Genomic DNA, 18,559 nt, shown 5'->3' with positions numbered 1-18,559 from the left:
GTACATATTGATTATAACTTTCTTAGACACTGTTAAGCATCTTTTGTGTAGTATTTCACTTATCTATCACAACGACTTTAAGAAGTCTGTATAATTTTTATCTCCATTATATATATGAGGAAACTGATGTTCAGAAAGTTTAAAGTGCACAGTCTTACAGATTCAGCTGGGTGGACCCCACTTTTTAATCGCCAAATATAACCACCCACTATGTTACATTTATATCAAACTCTTTGAAGTGCACATTTGGAATTGCTTTCCATATTTTATGTGTGAGGTAAAGAACTACAGAGGATCCAGGGAAGAATAACAGAAATGATGCAGCCTCATTTAGGAAGAATGAAAAAAAAATCAAATAATTTAAATAAACTAAAAACAATGTGCATTAGTTCTAAAAGATTACAAATGAAGGTCTGTTAGCAATCTTGTGAATTAACTCAAACACAAATGTAAAGTTAGATTTTAGCTTAAGTGCTAAATTAATTAATAAGTGCCTATTAATTAATATAGTAACTCAGCATGGACTCCTTCTGAGGGATAATTTATTAATTTTTAGCTATTTATCTGATGTTATTATGAGGCAAAAATTTATTGTCTTTTTTATATTCTGCACAGCAGATAGAATAAGAAGAGATGCCATTACTAATGTATAGAAATTTCTGATTTTATTAAAAGATATTGAAAGTATAAGAGATGAGAGATTGTGAAATAACTAAGTTATCTGAATTGTTTTATTTTAATTTAGAAAAAATATATTGAATTGGGTTCCAGATATTAAAAAAAAAAAAAAAAAACGTTGTGCTTCAAGAGCTCATGATGTAGTTTATATACTGAGGCCCAGAAAGTCCTGGTATGTAATTGTTTATTTAAAACTTCTTGTGTCAACACAAGTTATTTTCCCATGTATACACTCCCAAAAGGCTGAGACTCTATCTTCTGCATTCACATATCTAAATATCTGAAAGTGAATCCTAAGTAATTTATTGTAAATACAACAAAAGTAGTCATGTGTAAAGAAAAAAGTTAGATAAATGGCATTTAAATATCAGGAATATACATGCTAGACTTCAGAATACCCAACCAACTTTAAGATGTTCTTAAATCTTTGACAAAATATAAGGGAAATTCTCACATGGGCAGTGGTTTATACCTCCAAACATTTTTTTTTTTCTTTTTGCTACTGTAAAAGCCCTTTGTGAAAAATCCTTCCATCTTCTTATAAGGACTCCAACGACATAGAAAATCAAATATTCATTCCCACTTATAGTATGTTTGGAATAATAAGCAGAATTTTTGTTTTAGGCTTATAACAGTTAATATACTGCACAGGAAATAGGTATCCATTCCTCAGAATAAGTCTCAATGAAAAAAATAATCCAAGAAAAACTGGAAAGGGAAAATCAAATTCAATTAAAATTTCATTTAAATTAACCAGTATTTATAATTATAATAGTTACTACATGTTAGGGACTGTTCTGGGCCTTAGAAGCTACACAAATTAACAATACATGATTCTTGAAGATCCAAATTCCAACACATCATTCAAGGTCCATTATGATCTTTTCCTTGTAACATAGTGAATTCTTTGAAGTCCGTAACCTACTGTCTTTCACTTCTGTGTCTTTGCATATACATTTGTCACTTGAACCACCTTATCCCTATCTCTATTTTAACAGAGTAAGTCTCACTAGTAATTTGGAAACCATGACTCAGAGAGGAATGCCTCCATTGAGTCTTCCCTGTCCCATAAACAGTTAAACAGCATATATATATATATATATATATATATATATATATATATATATGAATATATATAATTCTATAGTCTCCTGTCATAGGTCCTTATGTTGTGGCCTTCATAACAGAGACCATTTCTATAGTCTCCTGTCATAGGTCCTTATGTTGTGGCCTTCATAACAGAGACCATTTACAAGTTGGTTTTTGTTTCTTTGTTTTCCTCTCAGATCCTCATACTGAACAGGTGCTCAATAAAGTTTAATGAATCTAGTGGTTAGAACAGGAACTACTTCCAAGCACAGGCAATCCACATTGGAGCCTTTACTTAAAATGGTTTCTCTTATTTTCTACATCCATTTCTACCCCTCACAGCAAAAATACTTTCAGTAAGCTGAACTGATTTTGGGATGAACAACAAAGACTAAACTTTGGAAGAATCAAAATGTTCAAAGTTAAATCTGAGAATAATGGAATGAAAAACATTAAGTTACACATGAATTGTGTAACTTCATCAACCCTACCTGTTAAGTATTGACTATTTATATAAAATAGATTTTTCTCAATGTTACCAGCATTGAATTAAACATAACACAAATATTTGTAAATAAATAATCATAATAACTGGTACCTTGACAAACCGGAGGTGCCCCGTCCATCTGGAGTCGTTCTCCTAATCTGCATGTCAGAATTGCATTACCAACCAAAGTAAATCCTGGAAGACACTGGTACCTAATAATATCACCTATTAAAAAACGAACAGACAAAGGGGGTTTCAGAGAAGCAACGAGGTAAAAATTTTCAGATGTTTCTATTGTAAAATCAGACTCTTTTATTTCAGTCATTTTTAATCAGTATAAAATCCTATTAGTTGTAAGCAGGGAAGCTATTCCAAATATTGAACTACCAGGACTTCACAGGCACTGACCAATCAGAACTGAAGCTAAGAGTGAACCACCAGTAAGACAGTACTGGTGCACACCAGTTGGATATAAGCAATATCAGTAAGGAAATAATCTGGTTGGTAAAGATAAGCTATTCATTTAAAATGTATAAGCTATTCATTTAAAATGTAAAAACTATTATTAGTTCTTGCTTTTGTATAAGATTAGATTTACATTGGTCATTGATATTTGCCTACATTTCTTAACCAAAATCAATATGATAATAATAAAAGTTTATTACAGCAACATTGTACAGTTACACGGTTTAAATTCTCACACTGTTTTCTAATTGTACATCCAGGAAACATAGAATTCTCCCTTGTCTTTTTTCACTGCTGTCCATCCTTAAGAATTATAAACAATCCCCATCTATCCAGAGAAAGAGGGTGGAAGACAAGCTGTTACTGTACTTTATTTTTGTTTCTTTTTAAGCAAGTACCTCTGTTAAGAGTGTGTTTTCTTTGAAAGTAATTTAACAGACTTTACCTATTTCAAATTCATCATCTTCTGTCAAAATTTCAGCATTGGGTACAGGTGGTGGAGGTTGGCACACTCTTAGTTGATAGGCTATAAAAATAGACAATATGTTTATTCCTTCTCTGAGCAGATATATATATATATATATATATATATATATATATATATATATATACTCACATATGTGAAAACTATGCAAGGTTTATATATAAGAAGGAAGACAAAAACAAGACCTTTCCACAATCATATCTGAGCAAAGAAAACAAAAACAAGAACAAGAAACAGTCCAAACCCTCAAAATGACCAAGGTTCTTCCATCACAGATAATGAATGGATGTTGCTTCCATACCAATTACAGTTTTAGGTGTGTCCCATTCCTTTTACCTTCTAGAAAAAAAGTATTAAGATACCCAATTATAGAACTGCTCCAATGTTCTGACAGCACCCAATCCAGAGGAAAAGCATGCTTCTTGGAACCTTTCCGGAACCATCTTACACAGCCCAAATTCTATTACTAGCCTCTCCTAACAGCCTCTTACTGAGATGCCAAGGATCACTCATGGTATGTGTCTCACTTGTTACAATGAGTCAATAAACCTAACCTTGTTTAATTAAAGGTGTGTTCCTGATGGACTTTGGCTATAGGGGAGAGACAGTAAAATAATGTAGAAAATGCATAACATAACTCATCAATAGGTATGCACATAAAGTGAAGTGTCAAAACATAGTAAGCACTTTTACATGACTTTTAGTCATATCTAATAATCACTAGATAGTCATTAAATAATAGTAAATGGCATTATCTTTTCCTCATGACAGCTTCAGCAGTTTGGTGTGTAGCTTCAAAATGTACATTTATATATAATTGTAAGATACCTATATCCCCTATGCTCTCTGGACATCAAACAATGAAACACTTTATGAGTTCAAAATAAAATCTATTGAAATACGAAACGAGGTAAGGTCTTTAGATTTTGTGAGGCAAAGGGGTCACACAGTTGAAAGTAATAGTGATTTATGTTTTATACAAACTGTGTCCTTATATCTACAGCAATCTCTTTTAGGATGAGACTTTGTGGAATTAAATATACTTGTCCCCAAATACAGCATTTATCATAAAGGCAATGTAACCTTAAAAGATGACCTATGAGACATTGCAGGCCTTTTAAATGCAATTCATAAAATAATCTGAAAGTCAATATAAAATGAACACAGTCTTTTACAGTTGTGCCAATAATAGAAAACAACAAATAATATAAATTATTAAATCATATTAAGACAATCCGAGTGTAAATTGATTATTAAATCACATTAAGAAAATCTGAGTGTAAATTGAATATCCCAATACTCTGATATTAGAAAAAGAGGTAATTTGGATAAAGGATTTAAACAGTAAAATGATACCTTCTATTGTAAATCGATAGATATGCATTCTGGCTATACTATAGCCTCCTGATTGTTTTGATTGCATAAGTCAGACCTTGAATAAAACTCATTTTATCTTTACACAATGACTATAGCACATTTGGGGAACAATGAACAAAAAAACACACAAAGCTGCGTTAAACATGCCAACGTAGCATAGTCAGCTTCTAGGTCCTGGGGAAGAGAAGCACTAACAAGTGTCAAGCTTCCAGTTATCATTAGAAGGGTTTTCTTAAAAAAAAAAATAAAATAAAAATAAAAATAAATAAAAAAAAGATGACCTATCACCCTGCTAAAAATGGAAATCATTTTTGCTAAATTTTTAAAGAAAAGTTAGGTTTATATACCATTAAATATAATTTATGCATAAGATAATACTAGCTTAGGATATTCTCTGGCACTTAGTATAATCTCAATATATTTAAGCTATTATTTTATTGCTGTTGTTGTCATTATTTAAAAATACGTCATTCTTTGGAGTCAGACAGACCTCTTTTGAATTCCAGGCAGCACTTCTCTTTATTAGAATAGAAATATCTGGCTTTATGTCCATTACAGATTTTTTCATTCAGTTCTTTCATTATTAAAATGGGGATAATAATACTTATCTTGCAGAGTTATTACAAAAATTAGCAAGAATACATGGAAAGTACCTCTCATAGTGCCAGGAATATTGTTTTCATCAAATGGCAGCTATGTCTCTTACAGTAAGTATCATACAAAGTCAGTGTCTGCAAAAACATATAGGTAAATAGGTTTTATGTAATTTACTTCCAAAGAGTCCCTGGTGAGGACTGAATATTATCGTTTATTATAAACCAACCCCATCTTGACTGTATGTCAGATATCAAGAATATTCAGTTCTTACTTTAGGGAATTACAATTATGGCAATACAGAGACAGACAAAAACATTTCCTCAGATGAAGAAGAAATGTGATATATGAGAAAAAGTGCCTCAACAGTTACACCTGTCCTATTTTTTTCATTGCACAGAAATTTCATTTTGCAAAGCTTTTTATAAATGTTATTTTTGATCATGAAAGGCTTTATGAAAGTGATATTTTATAAAGACAGATGGCTGGCTGGATCTCATAAGGAAGTCAGGTTGGAGAAAAATAAAACATGTTTTTCTCCTATCAGACATATTAAAATATATTAATAAATAAAACCTAAATGATCAATGTGATCTTAAGAAAATGTATGAAAATATTGATCTGTCAATTTTGTATAATAAATACACAAGTCCTAAGAAAAGCACTTCTGACTTAGAGGGAAGAGCATAACAGGAGATATTAAATCAATGAGAATTTAAAAAAAACTGAATATGGGAGTAAACCATTCTAAGCTTAGGTATAATCAATCGGCTTAAAATAAGTGTTAAATAGTAAATTATCTACTGGTATACTTATCAAAAAAATACCAAATGACTTAAACAATGTTTTTTTACCATTATGAGAGTTCACTTTGGCACTAAGCTATAGGTACTGAATATGGGCACAAGATATCAATATTATATTTTAGCTATATTAAATTGTATTAATTGTATTAATACTAATTTGAAAACAGGCATTTATTTGTTGTTTCTGTGAGGGGGGATGGGCATATATCCACAGAGTGTAAAATGACCTTTTTGAAACTTGTCACTATTACTGCTCAAATAAATTCCACAACTTTTGAAAAAATCTGAACACATTATTCCCACTGTAAGACAAAAATATAAGTAATCAATCAGTCAATAATCAAAATATAAAAGGATTAATTTAAGAGGCAGAAGAAATGTGATCTGTGTCCTCAAAAAAGAATTCACTATTATTAAACTCACAGGCTTATAAAACAATACACCATACCATAATTGAGTTCTCAAAAATTTGGTTAAAAGAGTTACGTGCAATCAGAGAAAAGATGGTAGTGATCCTATGAATTCCAGTTATGAAGAAATGTAGGAAATCAGACTTAACATGGAGAGACTTACAAAATTGAAGATTGAGTAAGACACCGTTTGAGAATGGAAGTTCAGGAAGCAGTGAGAGAACGAATCTGACTGGAGTCAGAGTAGACACTAGGGAGTAAGATTCAGTGAAGGTAGCTTTAAAATTGATTTAATGTAGGTATCATGCATTCTTAAAAAGGTAATTCAGGATGAAAGCAGTGCTTTAGGAATATTAGCCTAAGAGGACTGGTAGAATGTAAAGCATTTGTCAATTTTAGCATGAGCCCTGACTACATTTCCAAATTTCAAGGTTATTTTAAGGTTTAGGTAAAATTCCCAGATATATTGATTCAAATGTTAGGCTTCTTTAGGCTCTAGCAATTGTGCCTTGTTATGAAATTTAAAGTATAAAAATAAATGGTCTATTAGCAAAATCTAAAATGTAAGATAAGGGAAGGGAAGGAAAGGAACAATTTACTGAATATCTACTCTGCCAGGTATTATGCTAACTGTATATTACCGTGTTTCCCTGAAAATAAGATCTAAGCGGAAAATAAGCTCTAGCATGATTTTTCAGGATGACACTCCCTGAACATAAGCCTATGTGTCTTTTGGAGCAAAAATTAATATAAGATCCAGTCTTATTTTCAGGGAAACACGGTATCCATTGCCTCCAATTCTCATATTATCTCTGCAACATCATGCTGATACTACTAGTAACATTGACAGCAATTACTTGGATTAAGCTATGCAAAATTGCCAAGCACTTTTGAGCAAAATTTTCATATGGTTCATCCTAATTTATGAGGGTAATGGGAATAATTTTTCTATACAAAATATGTCATGAATCCTCTCAGCAATCCTACCATGTTGTTTTATAGCTAAAAAAAAAAAAAAAGTGGAGACCAAAAGGTAACTTGTCCAAAGTCAACTAGAAAATGAAACACTGAACACTTGATCATCTTTTTCCTAAGTTAATTCTATTTTTATTATACATGACTCAAAACCTAGTTATACAACAGGTGAAACATATTTTGGTATAAGAATTTTTGTATACATTTACATAAATGTCCATGTAAATCATATTGTGTGTGTGTGTGTACATACTCCCTGTAATTGTAATCTTTTCTATATGAATATACACACACATACACAGATACCTTCTTCTCTGACAGTACATCCCCTTTGTCTCCTAATGTTTCCCCAATGTCTCCTGAGTTTTACAAGAATTTTACACTTCTATAAGGTTGTCTTACAGATAGCCCATCAATGAATAGTCCTTTTTTTGTCATTTGTTCAGGCAGGGATCACAAAACAATAAAAATGTATGCAGGGAACCATGAAAAGAGAAAAACATACAAATATATGCAGGTCACCAACTAATTCATCTTTGACCTTAACTATTATTTAATTTATTGGTTCCTGAGCTATGATTATCTATCAAAGTAATAAAGCTATTGTTATAGCCTTAGACTTTCTCTACATATTGCCAGCATCAATAACCAAGTCAGTAAAAAAGGCAAATGAGTGATCAAACAATAAAAAGTCTGAATAAAATGCATCTAACTGAATGCCCCCTTTCTGATTGGCTATGCTGGAGTGTACCTGCAGCTGTAGGCCCTACAGAAGTACCAACTGAGTACCATCTAGTGGCTGATAAGTACTGAGACTAAGCAAATCAAGAGTTTTCTTACCAATAATCTGACTATTTCTAAACCCAATGTGCTTTGAATGTCAGCATAACCATATCTGACTGACGATATTTTTCATGGAATATAAATTTTGAGTTTCAAAGATTAACTTTGTGTCAAAAAGGATGAAAATATTGAATTGTATATCAATGTAATGCACAAAGTATATGTTCATGCTGCATATTCTCATATACCTTACACATTTCATTTAGCTTATTGATCCTGTGAAATACTGTATTGTCTGACAAAGTCATTATGAATCAGAATGTGTTTCATGGAAGTATGGTCATAGCAGATAAAGGGATGTGATCATTAGAAATAAATAGACATTTTTTTTTATTTATAATGAAATAACATGAATTTAAAATTAAAGAAAAATTTTAAAAATGCTATGAAACCATATGAATGTTCTCTCAAAAAGTTAATGTTAAGAAGATCCATAATAATTCTCCACAAAAAATTAAAATTAAAACTCTTCATAAATTATGCCACAGTAGTAAAATCTCTGAACTTAATAATATGGAATAGTCGCTTAAAACTATGATTCTAGAGTAGATACATTTTTGAAACAAGAGTATAAATGAATGAGTAATAAGATCCAAAGCATAAAGATAAAAGCTAATTTTAGAAAGACTCACAGCAGGTTGAGTAGATAAAACATTTGTACTGAAAAATCTATTAATGTCTCACAGTTACATTCAATGAAATATGAACAGCTGGTTCTCTTTTATTGATTTCCATGTGAAAAATGATTATTTTCTACGGTGTAATTACTAACTGATTTATTTCCTATTTCCATTTGCTTACATTTTAATGTCCTTAAAAGCTTAGAAGAGATTATTCTTTGCAAATAAATATGTATTTGAAATGATAAAAAAGTATCAAATTTTAATATCTTTTCAATCATGTGTTAAATATATTTTACACTCATTTTTCCAGGGCAATTTTAAATAGTACCAAATGAAATATCAACTCTTAGATAATACGAACCATGATAGCTGAGAACAAAAAAGCCACTTGTTGTAAAATCACTGTGAAATTTGATTAGAATCTGATTTGAAGTGCTGTAGACTGATTCCAAAGCAGTGTTGCCACTGAATTGGCCGATCTGAGGTGAGTTTTGATCAGGTCCATCCCTATAAGAGAGAGACAGAGCAGAAAGGGGAGAAAGAGCAGAGAGGGGAGAAAGAGAAATTGAGATTAATTTTTGGAGAGTTTTCCATAAAGTTTAATAAAAATATTACATATGAAATGAAAAACATGCAAAATTTAAATTACCAATGAGCACCCAATCATATTGGTATATTTCATGTTTATGTAGATGATAACATATTTAAAAATGTAAAATAAAAATAAAAAAGATGACATTTTTACCTAAATGAAATGCACCCATGTTAGCTGCAAACAATTACATGGTGTTTGCTTTCCTGACCACAACCAAGAGCCTCAAAAATGCTAGAAATTTGCCCTCATTTTATTTTCTTTAAAATAATCTTAAATATCATAGACTGTGAAATTTGGAAGGGATCTTAGAACTCATACAGTAATTCTATTAGTCAATTGTCAATAATTACTTTAGATAATTTCTTTAGAATATATTTTAAATAAAGATGTTTTAATTAACAGGATGATGTAAATTTATTTTGTAACAAATTATTATGACAGAAATTCAATAATTATATTTAAAATTGTGATTTGAACATAGGCTTTTAATTTTCACTGTTTTTTCGAGAGAACTTTCTTCCTTTAAACTTATTGATATTAATTCCCTGTTTTTACATATTAATTTAATAATAAATTTGAATGTTTTTTCACATGTAAAGTTTTTGTTCAAAGTGTTTAGCTGCTTTATGGGCAAATAATCCAAAACATATTTCTCTTTTTTGTCTCATTCTACAAAACACATACTGTCACCCTCAGTTACTCATACCAATTCAAATATCAGATAGCAATTTCTGTTTACAGATGGTTGTGATATATTTTCATTGCTACCTTTTTTCACTGTTATATATAATTGAATCAACCAATAACAATGGTCCTGGCTTACCATACAGTAATGAAATCATAGATTGGCTCTGTTTGAAGGACAGTGAAATTGATGTAGATTCCATTCCCAGGGGCTACTCTTACAAGCCAAAAACAGTCTTGAAAGTTAGGATATTCATCAGGATACCCAGGAGAGTAAATGGTGCCATTCATCGCAGTTATATTCCCTCCACAAAGAGCTACAGAAAAAATACAAAGCAAAATGTTAAAATAGAAGTGAATTGAATACTGAGAAAACGACAAACATTGCATACCTCTTAAGCACTATAAAATACATCTTCATTGTTTTTATCTCAATTAGGTGTATAAAATGCAGTTGCAAACCATGAACAAAATACTTGTATAGTCAGTTTTTATCTATTTTTTCAATATGAGGCATGCTACAGTCATTAACTATTACATTGTCATCTCTTTTTTCAAATACTCTATCAATACGTACACTGTTCACCTTTTATTTTTGTTGTATCATGTATAAACATATGACCTTATAAGAGGTTCAAGGCATTTTTATTTAACAGATTTTTTTTAAGAGGAAATGAGCCCAGATTCAGTAGCAGTATCTGGGATATTGGTTTATATAAGAACGATTATTAAACACACGTGCATGCATCTACATAGACACACACATACGAGGAGCTCTAAAGTGTTAATTTTATTTTCACCTCAAATCAGAAGGTTAGGGTTTCTGCCAATAATGATAAAATCAGTTATTCATGGAGCTTTAAGGGTTTTACCTGTGTAGTAACTATAATTATTCAACTGAAAGAGAGACTGTATGTTTAGCATGCTATTTGAAAAGGAAGACAGAAAAGAGTGCCAAAACAAAACATATTAAATATAGATGAAGCATACCTTCACACCTTGGAAGTGGATGATTCCAATTACGACTCACTCCATGAAGGCAAGTGAGAGCTGAATTTCCAATTAGTGTGTATCCAGGGAAACATTCAAATGAAACGGTTTGACCCACAGTAAAATCATTGCCAATTACAAAGCCATTTCGAAACGGGCGTGGATCAGGACAGCTTTGGAGCTGATAGGCTGCCAAAGGAAAAAGAATGTTTTTCCTCTCTGAATTTTGGAAGACCACAGATGAGTACTATTTGTAACTTGCAAAATAAAGGCAGTGTTGCTTGCAGTTGGTTATAACCAGTAATTCAGGTTTATAATAAATGATGTCAATGAGAGTACGATATAAGTTTCTTCTCATGTCTACAATTTTCATATTTGCAATGTAGTACAATTCATAAAAATGCATTCAGTTTCTTCACCCGCTTGTGCAATCTACCTAAATTGTAAGTTTTAATGAAAATGTAAACGAACTCTCACAGCCACAATTTTAATCAAGCATATTCTGATTCCTTTACATAGAATGCAATTGCTTCCTACTTACACTGCATATATATAGAATAAATTAAATGTGTGTAAACCTAATTCTGAGCCTTTTTGAATATTTTACTAATTTTTATCTAAAAGAAACAAGCCACAATATCCCTCTGTTTAGTTTCTCCAAAGAAGTTATTTAACAGTATAAAGTACTAGTAAACAAATTTCCTTCTAATATAAATTTTGTTTAGTTAACATGATATTTTTTGGCACTGTAGTATAACTACATATTTATTTGTTCATACTCCTCTTGTTCTATAGCTCCATGAGATCAAAGTTCCTATTTGTGTTGTTTATCATTATCCCCAAAAGCCTTGCCCATTGCATTTCACATAGTAAGTGCTTAATAAACACGGATGAATTTAGAGCGTATGGCCAGTGATTACTATGCATTTTTCAAAAATTCAGAAAGTTCTTAAAGTCTAATCACAAGATAATCCAAAAATAACATTGATTCTGTGACTCTGTGTAAAGTAACCTATTTCTCAAAAAAGCCAGGAGCTGAATGATATAAATGCAGTAAAACAAGAGATAATTTTAAAATTCAGTGTAATTCACAAATAATATCTAGTGATAACTGTAATACATTATGGCTCATGTAAATGGTATTCATATTAGATCAGTAACAGTAACAGAGTCTACATCTTTTACTATGTAAATAATGAATCTTTTTTCAAGGACACTGACAGAAAGATGCAGTTAATAAAGTCCAATTTTTAGTTTTACATCATTGAAATAAGAACATTATTTTGAGAGGCAGAGGGAAAATGAGGGCAGGGAAGAAAAAATGAAGCTGGTTTTAAGTGAAATAAAAAGTGCTGGCATGAGTCCCTATATACTTGCAAGAGAAGGACCACAGATAAAGCTCTGAGTTTTCTAGCAGCAAAGAAGAAAACCAGTGGCCCAAATGTTTCTGAGATAATTAAATTCACTGGGAACATACTTAATTGTGTAGTGAGAGGTGGTAGAAATGACTCCTATTTTATATAAAGAATGATGTGTCTTATGCTATTAAATTATGTACGCAAACATAATACAAATTGTAATTAGTTTAGACCTATGCAGTTGGATGTCATGTCTATTTTAACTACACTTAAATGTTATTTTGTGTATATACTTTTGTTAAGCAAATATTTATTGTGCTGTTATGGTTCTAGGCACTTAAGATACATCAATGGATAATACAAAAGTCCCTGCTCTCCTGGAACTCACATTCAAAGTATCACATACTCATGAAGTCTTTTAATAATTAGAGCAGAGAAATAATTAAATTTTAAATTACTTTGATTAAACATTGAAGTCACTGGAATTATGTTGTGTAAAATGTCATAAGTTTAATTTAAAATTTTAGACTTTTTAGACGTGAAATAATGTAAGTAACTAAAATGCACCAAATAAGTACTGATGATATAAATCATTACATATGTATATTTTACATTCATTTTATCATATAAACTTCAAAACAACTTTTTTGGGAGATACTATTACTAACTCAATCATGCCAATGAAAAAATGGAGTCAAACCCTAGGCCACTTTAGATTAAACATGGAGAACCAACATTTGAGCCTATGTCTACCAGAATCCAACATATTCGAAAGGGATAAAAATCTTACTCAGTGTTATGCAGCACTTTTATATCAGAAATAGGCCTAATACATGATTGTCAAAATTTTTATTTTATATTCTTATGACTATAGAATGGAATCAAGGAATGTCATATTATTCTATCATCATAAAGTAAAATAAAATAATTTTATATATAATAGATGAGTACTATAAAATATGTTTTCAATATACTTATTTTTATATAAAAGCAAACATAAATCTTTGATAGTCAACTTGCTTTGCTTTAACTACCTTGCCTTGACTTAATTTATTGTGTTTTAAGATTAATTTAATCCTTTTTTCATGATTGGAGTTTTCTAAGGCCTCAGAAAGACATCATTCCCCTTATACAGTTGCCCATAAATTACATTATTTAAAAAAAAATCTTGCAAATTGAAGCTTGCCTTGATTTAGGTTCCTTTCTCTTTCTAAAAATAGAAAATACTTAGAGTTAGGAAGATTGCTACTACCTGATCTGGGACTAAATAAACTTTCATGTTTTATTATCCATCTCACCTTGGTATACAATGTGGAACCCTTGCTTGTTTTGTGAATAGTCACTGTGAAAATACAGGCTGGTTTCATGGGTCGTGCTGAATAAGGAAGATTGTATTTGAGGACCACTAAGTCGGCCAATAACAGTACTGGTTTCTGAGGATCCACTTCTGACTTCCAAATAATCATGTATGGTTTCTGTAGAAAAATTCACAAACTGGAGATGTACACCTAAAGAAAAATAGCAAACATAATAATACTTTATTTTTTCATCAAATTAAATACACATACAAAAAATACACTCACATTAATACACTTTGATATCTTTTTGTTGAGGTTTAGAGGCACGCGCTCTAGCTCTGGGCCATGGATTTGCTATAGTTCAAAGTAACACTACTGTTCTCAAATGCCACAAAATATTCTCAACAACTTTATAAATAAAACTAAAATATGAAATAGTGAAATGTCACTAGCATGGAAAAAATAAAATAAAAGCCTCATTAAGGTATGTTTGCCTAATTCAATTAATATTCTGTTTTAGTAGATTTGATGTTTTTCTTTCAACTACCATTATCCAATTGTTAATAAAATCTGACATTGATTAAGCATTTTCTTTTTCACTGGGCACTGTTTTAAGTGTTTATGTATGCTAACTTATTTACTGTTCACAGTTACTAATGAGAATGAGGAAAATGAGGCACAGAGAAGCTAAACAAATGTGCAGTTTTCAACAACTTAAAAGAGCTGAAATGCAAACTTACATCCACCAGCCTTGAGCGCTTACTTTTAATAACTGCACTTAATAAAGTCACGTTTTGTTACTCAAAAAAGAGTAACATGGAAACTCCTTGTTACATGAAAAAAGAATACTATTGGACAAATAACTATGGGAAATATTGAAAAAATTCTTTAAAATATTAAACATGTTCTCGTACAATCACAAACTTCTTAGAACTTTGAACAGGCTACCTTATTATGTGGAGCCCCAAGATGTGCTATTTTTTTCTAAAAATTTTCCCTGAGCTAACCTTTTCACAAATTATCTTGTCAATATTTATTTCATGAACATGAGAAAATACTTCAGTAACTGTTGATCTGTATTCATTTTTCTTTTAAAAGATTATGAGTTACTTATTGAAATACATTAGAACTAATATTTGATTTAGCAAAAACTCAAATAAAACAGTTTTATTAAACAGAAATTATAAATAAAACAGAATTATTTCAATGTAATCAAATCAGAACCAGAGTCTTACGTTTTCATTTCTGAAACAGAGATGTGTCTTCTTTTTAATTTTTAATGAAGTTGGGTTTTGGAATCAAGGAAGAATTAGCAACGGGTAAATTGAGGATGACATAATGGCACTATTGAAAATATGTTTAATAATTTACTTTAAAATAATTCATTTAGTTCCACAAGCAACATGGGATGAGCCCTCTTAAGTGACTAGTAAAAGACACATAAGAGCAGCCATACTGGTTCAAATCTGTTATTCATATACATCAGTATTCTTTTTCAGTCAATAGACACTTCAATTTGACTACTTCAGACTAACGGTGTTTCTGTGTTGTAGCCAGACTAATCCTCATTAGAATGCCGCTAAGCATACTTCTCTCAGTGGTTTTCTGTTCTCTCTAAACCTCAGGCTAGTAACACGGTGTTCAAACTTGTTGAATTTCTGAAGCTTTTTCATTTGCATCTTTCCATGTGTCACTCTGTTTACCTAGAATTTCTTTCCCATTCTCCATAGAATGACTCTCTTTGTTGGGCTGACTCTTACTTATCTTTAAAGCCACAGTTCAAGCATCACTTCCACAGGCAAGACTTTTCCCCATTTCCTGGACTAGGCTGGATGTCCTCATTAAGTACAACCCTGTAGTCTTTATTATACTTTATTTTAATAGCATCTATAACTGTCTGTCTCCTCATCGTGACTCTAACTTATCTGGGGGAAAAAAAAAACAAAACTAATTTTGTTTTACTATGCATTTTGTCCCCAGCGCTTAACACAGTACCTGGGGGATAATATGTACTCTGTAAAGAATTGTCAAAACTATGAGTTTCTGTGAAATTATGTAAAACATTTAAATATGAATTTGTATTCTGAAGCTATGGATGCTTTTGGGTAATCAGGTACTTAAATTCAATCCTCAATAAGTAACCATACAGAATTTTTCAATTGCTCCAAATCTGCCAGGTTTGTGGTTCAAGGAATGTCTACTCATCCTACTCTTCTGTGATTGAATCAACAAGTATATTCTCAATTTAGCACTTGCATTTATGCATTTAGACTAATGATATGAAGAAGCTGCAAGAGAACATATTTGTGATATGAGTGAAAAATAATTTATTAAATGCAATGTAATATATGATGCAATATATCCAAAACACTGGGAATTTTGCGTTGTTAGTATTAGAAAGATACTATATTTACATGGATATTTAAATCCAATATAAAAATGTGTACTACTTTCAAATGTAAAATATAATTTATTTACAATGACTATTTGATGAATTAAATAGATCACCAGAATAATTTATCTATTCACTACTTGGTATAAACAATAAGAAAAGAGTTACAAAAACAATTATACATGAAACTCATGTTGAATTTATCATTACCACACACATCTACCTCAAGTTATAGCCATCTACACATAAAAACTGGAAAATATCATAAATTATTTACCTATCTATCTATGAAATTAGGAAATGCCCATATTCTTTCAATTATCCAAGTATTCCAGGTGAAATGTACTTAGTTTAAGGCACAATTATCTAAATTCCACTCCTCAATTTACATAACCATATGTAATCCAAATTAAATTATAGTTTGTGAGTATTTTATATTAGATATTGATATTTATTTTTAAGGATGTGTTTAATGACATTGAAAACTCTTTCATGTGTTTTTAATACATACCAAAACCTATGGGCAGCTTTATCGTCCACGTGCAATCTAAACTGCTGGGGTAGTTTCCAGGAAACCCAGGGCTGAGGATCACACCACTGAAATCTGACATAGCACCACCACACTGAGCTGCAAGATAATAGAAGTCCTGTATAAGCCAGATCAGTGGAAAACTTCACTGTATTAAAAACAGACTGAAATCATTTCAAGTCTTAATCAAGTCCGTATTAAAACAGTTTGATACAAATTTGAATATTGTCAACTCTCATCCACCACACACTAGTAATCAAATATAATCAATTGACAACTCATTTTCTAAAACAGCATATAAAAACATCATATTTCCTTTTCCGGCAATAAGTGCAAGTTAAAATCAATTATAGCACAGCAAGGAGTAGCTCATGAGCAGAGAATACAATCAAACAAGGAGCACATGTCCTTTTTCACAGCGGGCAGTTTATTTCTAATCCTTAAGTACTCCTAGTAATGTTTTGATTCATTCTAAAGATAATATTATTTTGAATACAATCAAGTCAACAACATCCATTCTAAGTACTGTGTTCAAGAGGGAAACATTTTCATAGCCTTCTCTCCATTTACTCTTTTTGTGATGAGGCTAAAGAATTTTAAGGAAAAATACAGGTATCTGTCGGTAATATGTGAGGAATTCACATATCACAGATGGGATATGGCCTCACTTTATCCTAAAAAAAATCTAGACAAAGAACAGGGAAGTACAAAACATGTAAAAAGATGCAACAAAGTTTGAGAATTTATGCATAATTTATCAATGTATTTGTTTTATAGTCCCTGGTATACTGATTTACCATTGATAAGTGAAGCAAAGATTATAAAAACAGATGATTATCCAAGTTTCATTTTTCACATGATTAAAATGAACATTTAACATGTATTAAAAGAGGAATTGCATTTTGGAAGTTAATTCTTCTAAATGAACATTTTTACCATTTTATCATAGAAGGACTAAAAAACACATCTGCTAATTGTGGGTTGAAGAATTAAATTTCATGATTGAACATCAATTTTGAAAGTTACCTAAATGAAATAGTTACTTGCAATTTCACTAATTTATCTCTTGTTAGGAATAGCAACATAGTTTGTGTAGATACTCAAACTTCAGGTTATATATATCATGAAGGTAAATTATATTGCAATTTTATCAATGTTCTACATGATATCAATAACAAGTTTGACTGTTATCTTTAACTATGTGCACTGAATAAATTAGACATCAAGCAGATTTCACTAGGAAGATATATATAATCTTGCAGTCTATATACTAGAAATATTTATTTTAAATGTAATTACCACTGAGATCTAAAGATATACCTGTATACTTCTCTATCCTTCTGAAATCTCAGGTCATCTATCCTTAAACTAGAGCAATTTTCAACCTCTCTCTCTCTCTCTCTCTCTCTCTCGCTCTCTCTCTCTCTCTCTCTCTCTCTCGTTCTCTCTCTCTGTATATATATATATATATACATATATATATATATATATATATATATATATATATATATGCACACACACATACACACACACACATACACACATACAGATGGTGCCCAAAAAACTATACCAATTTTAAGAAAGAAAAAAAAGAAAACTGTATTAAATTACACTGATAGTAACCACTTTGAGCACCTCTTGTAACTGCGGAAGTCAAATGTTACTTGTATTCATCTTTTGATATCGGTATATACTGAGTATTACAATTTTAACACTGTATGTACACACACACACACACACACACACACACACACGAATTTTCTGTCATTATTTCTTCAAGTAGGCTTTCAATTCCTTGCCCTCTCTCTCTTCTCCTTCTGGTACCCATATGACACAAATGTCGGTATGCTTGATATTGTTCCAGAGGTCCTTTAAACTAACC

At 31.0% G+C, this 18,559-nt stretch overlaps 1 protein-coding gene across 5 annotated transcripts in view; it reads right to left on the bottom strand.

Moving 5' to 3' along the window:
• The window catches only part of CSMD3 (CUB and Sushi multiple domains 3), a 1,140,077-nt gene that overhangs the window by 99,490 nt on the left and 1,022,028 nt on the right, over window positions 1-18,559 (bottom strand). For all 5 annotated transcript variants that reach the window (XM_081069899.1, XM_081069900.1, XM_081069901.1 and 2 more), the window contains 7 exons: window positions 16,660-16,776; window positions 13,757-13,966; window positions 11,101-11,289; window positions 10,250-10,427; window positions 9,193-9,338; window positions 3,165-3,245; window positions 2,366-2,479 (listed from right to left, as the gene is read on the bottom strand). In XM_081069899.1, the coding sequence (XP_080926025.1) occupies window positions 2,366-2,479; window positions 3,165-3,245; window positions 9,193-9,338; window positions 10,250-10,427; window positions 11,101-11,289; window positions 13,757-13,966; window positions 16,660-16,776 (1,035 nt within the window). The remainder of the gene's footprint in view (window positions 1-2,365; window positions 2,480-3,164; window positions 3,246-9,192; window positions 9,339-10,249; window positions 10,428-11,100; window positions 11,290-13,756; window positions 13,967-16,659; window positions 16,777-18,559) is intronic.

This window comes from Rhinolophus hipposideros (assembly GCF_964194185.1).
Source record: "Rhinolophus hipposideros genome assembly, chromosome: 13".
NCBI classification, from domain to species: domain Eukaryota; kingdom Metazoa; phylum Chordata; class Mammalia; order Chiroptera; family Rhinolophidae; genus Rhinolophus; species Rhinolophus hipposideros.
Note: the sequence above shows the minus strand (reverse complement) of the source record. Positions and strands in the feature narration are given on the sequence as shown.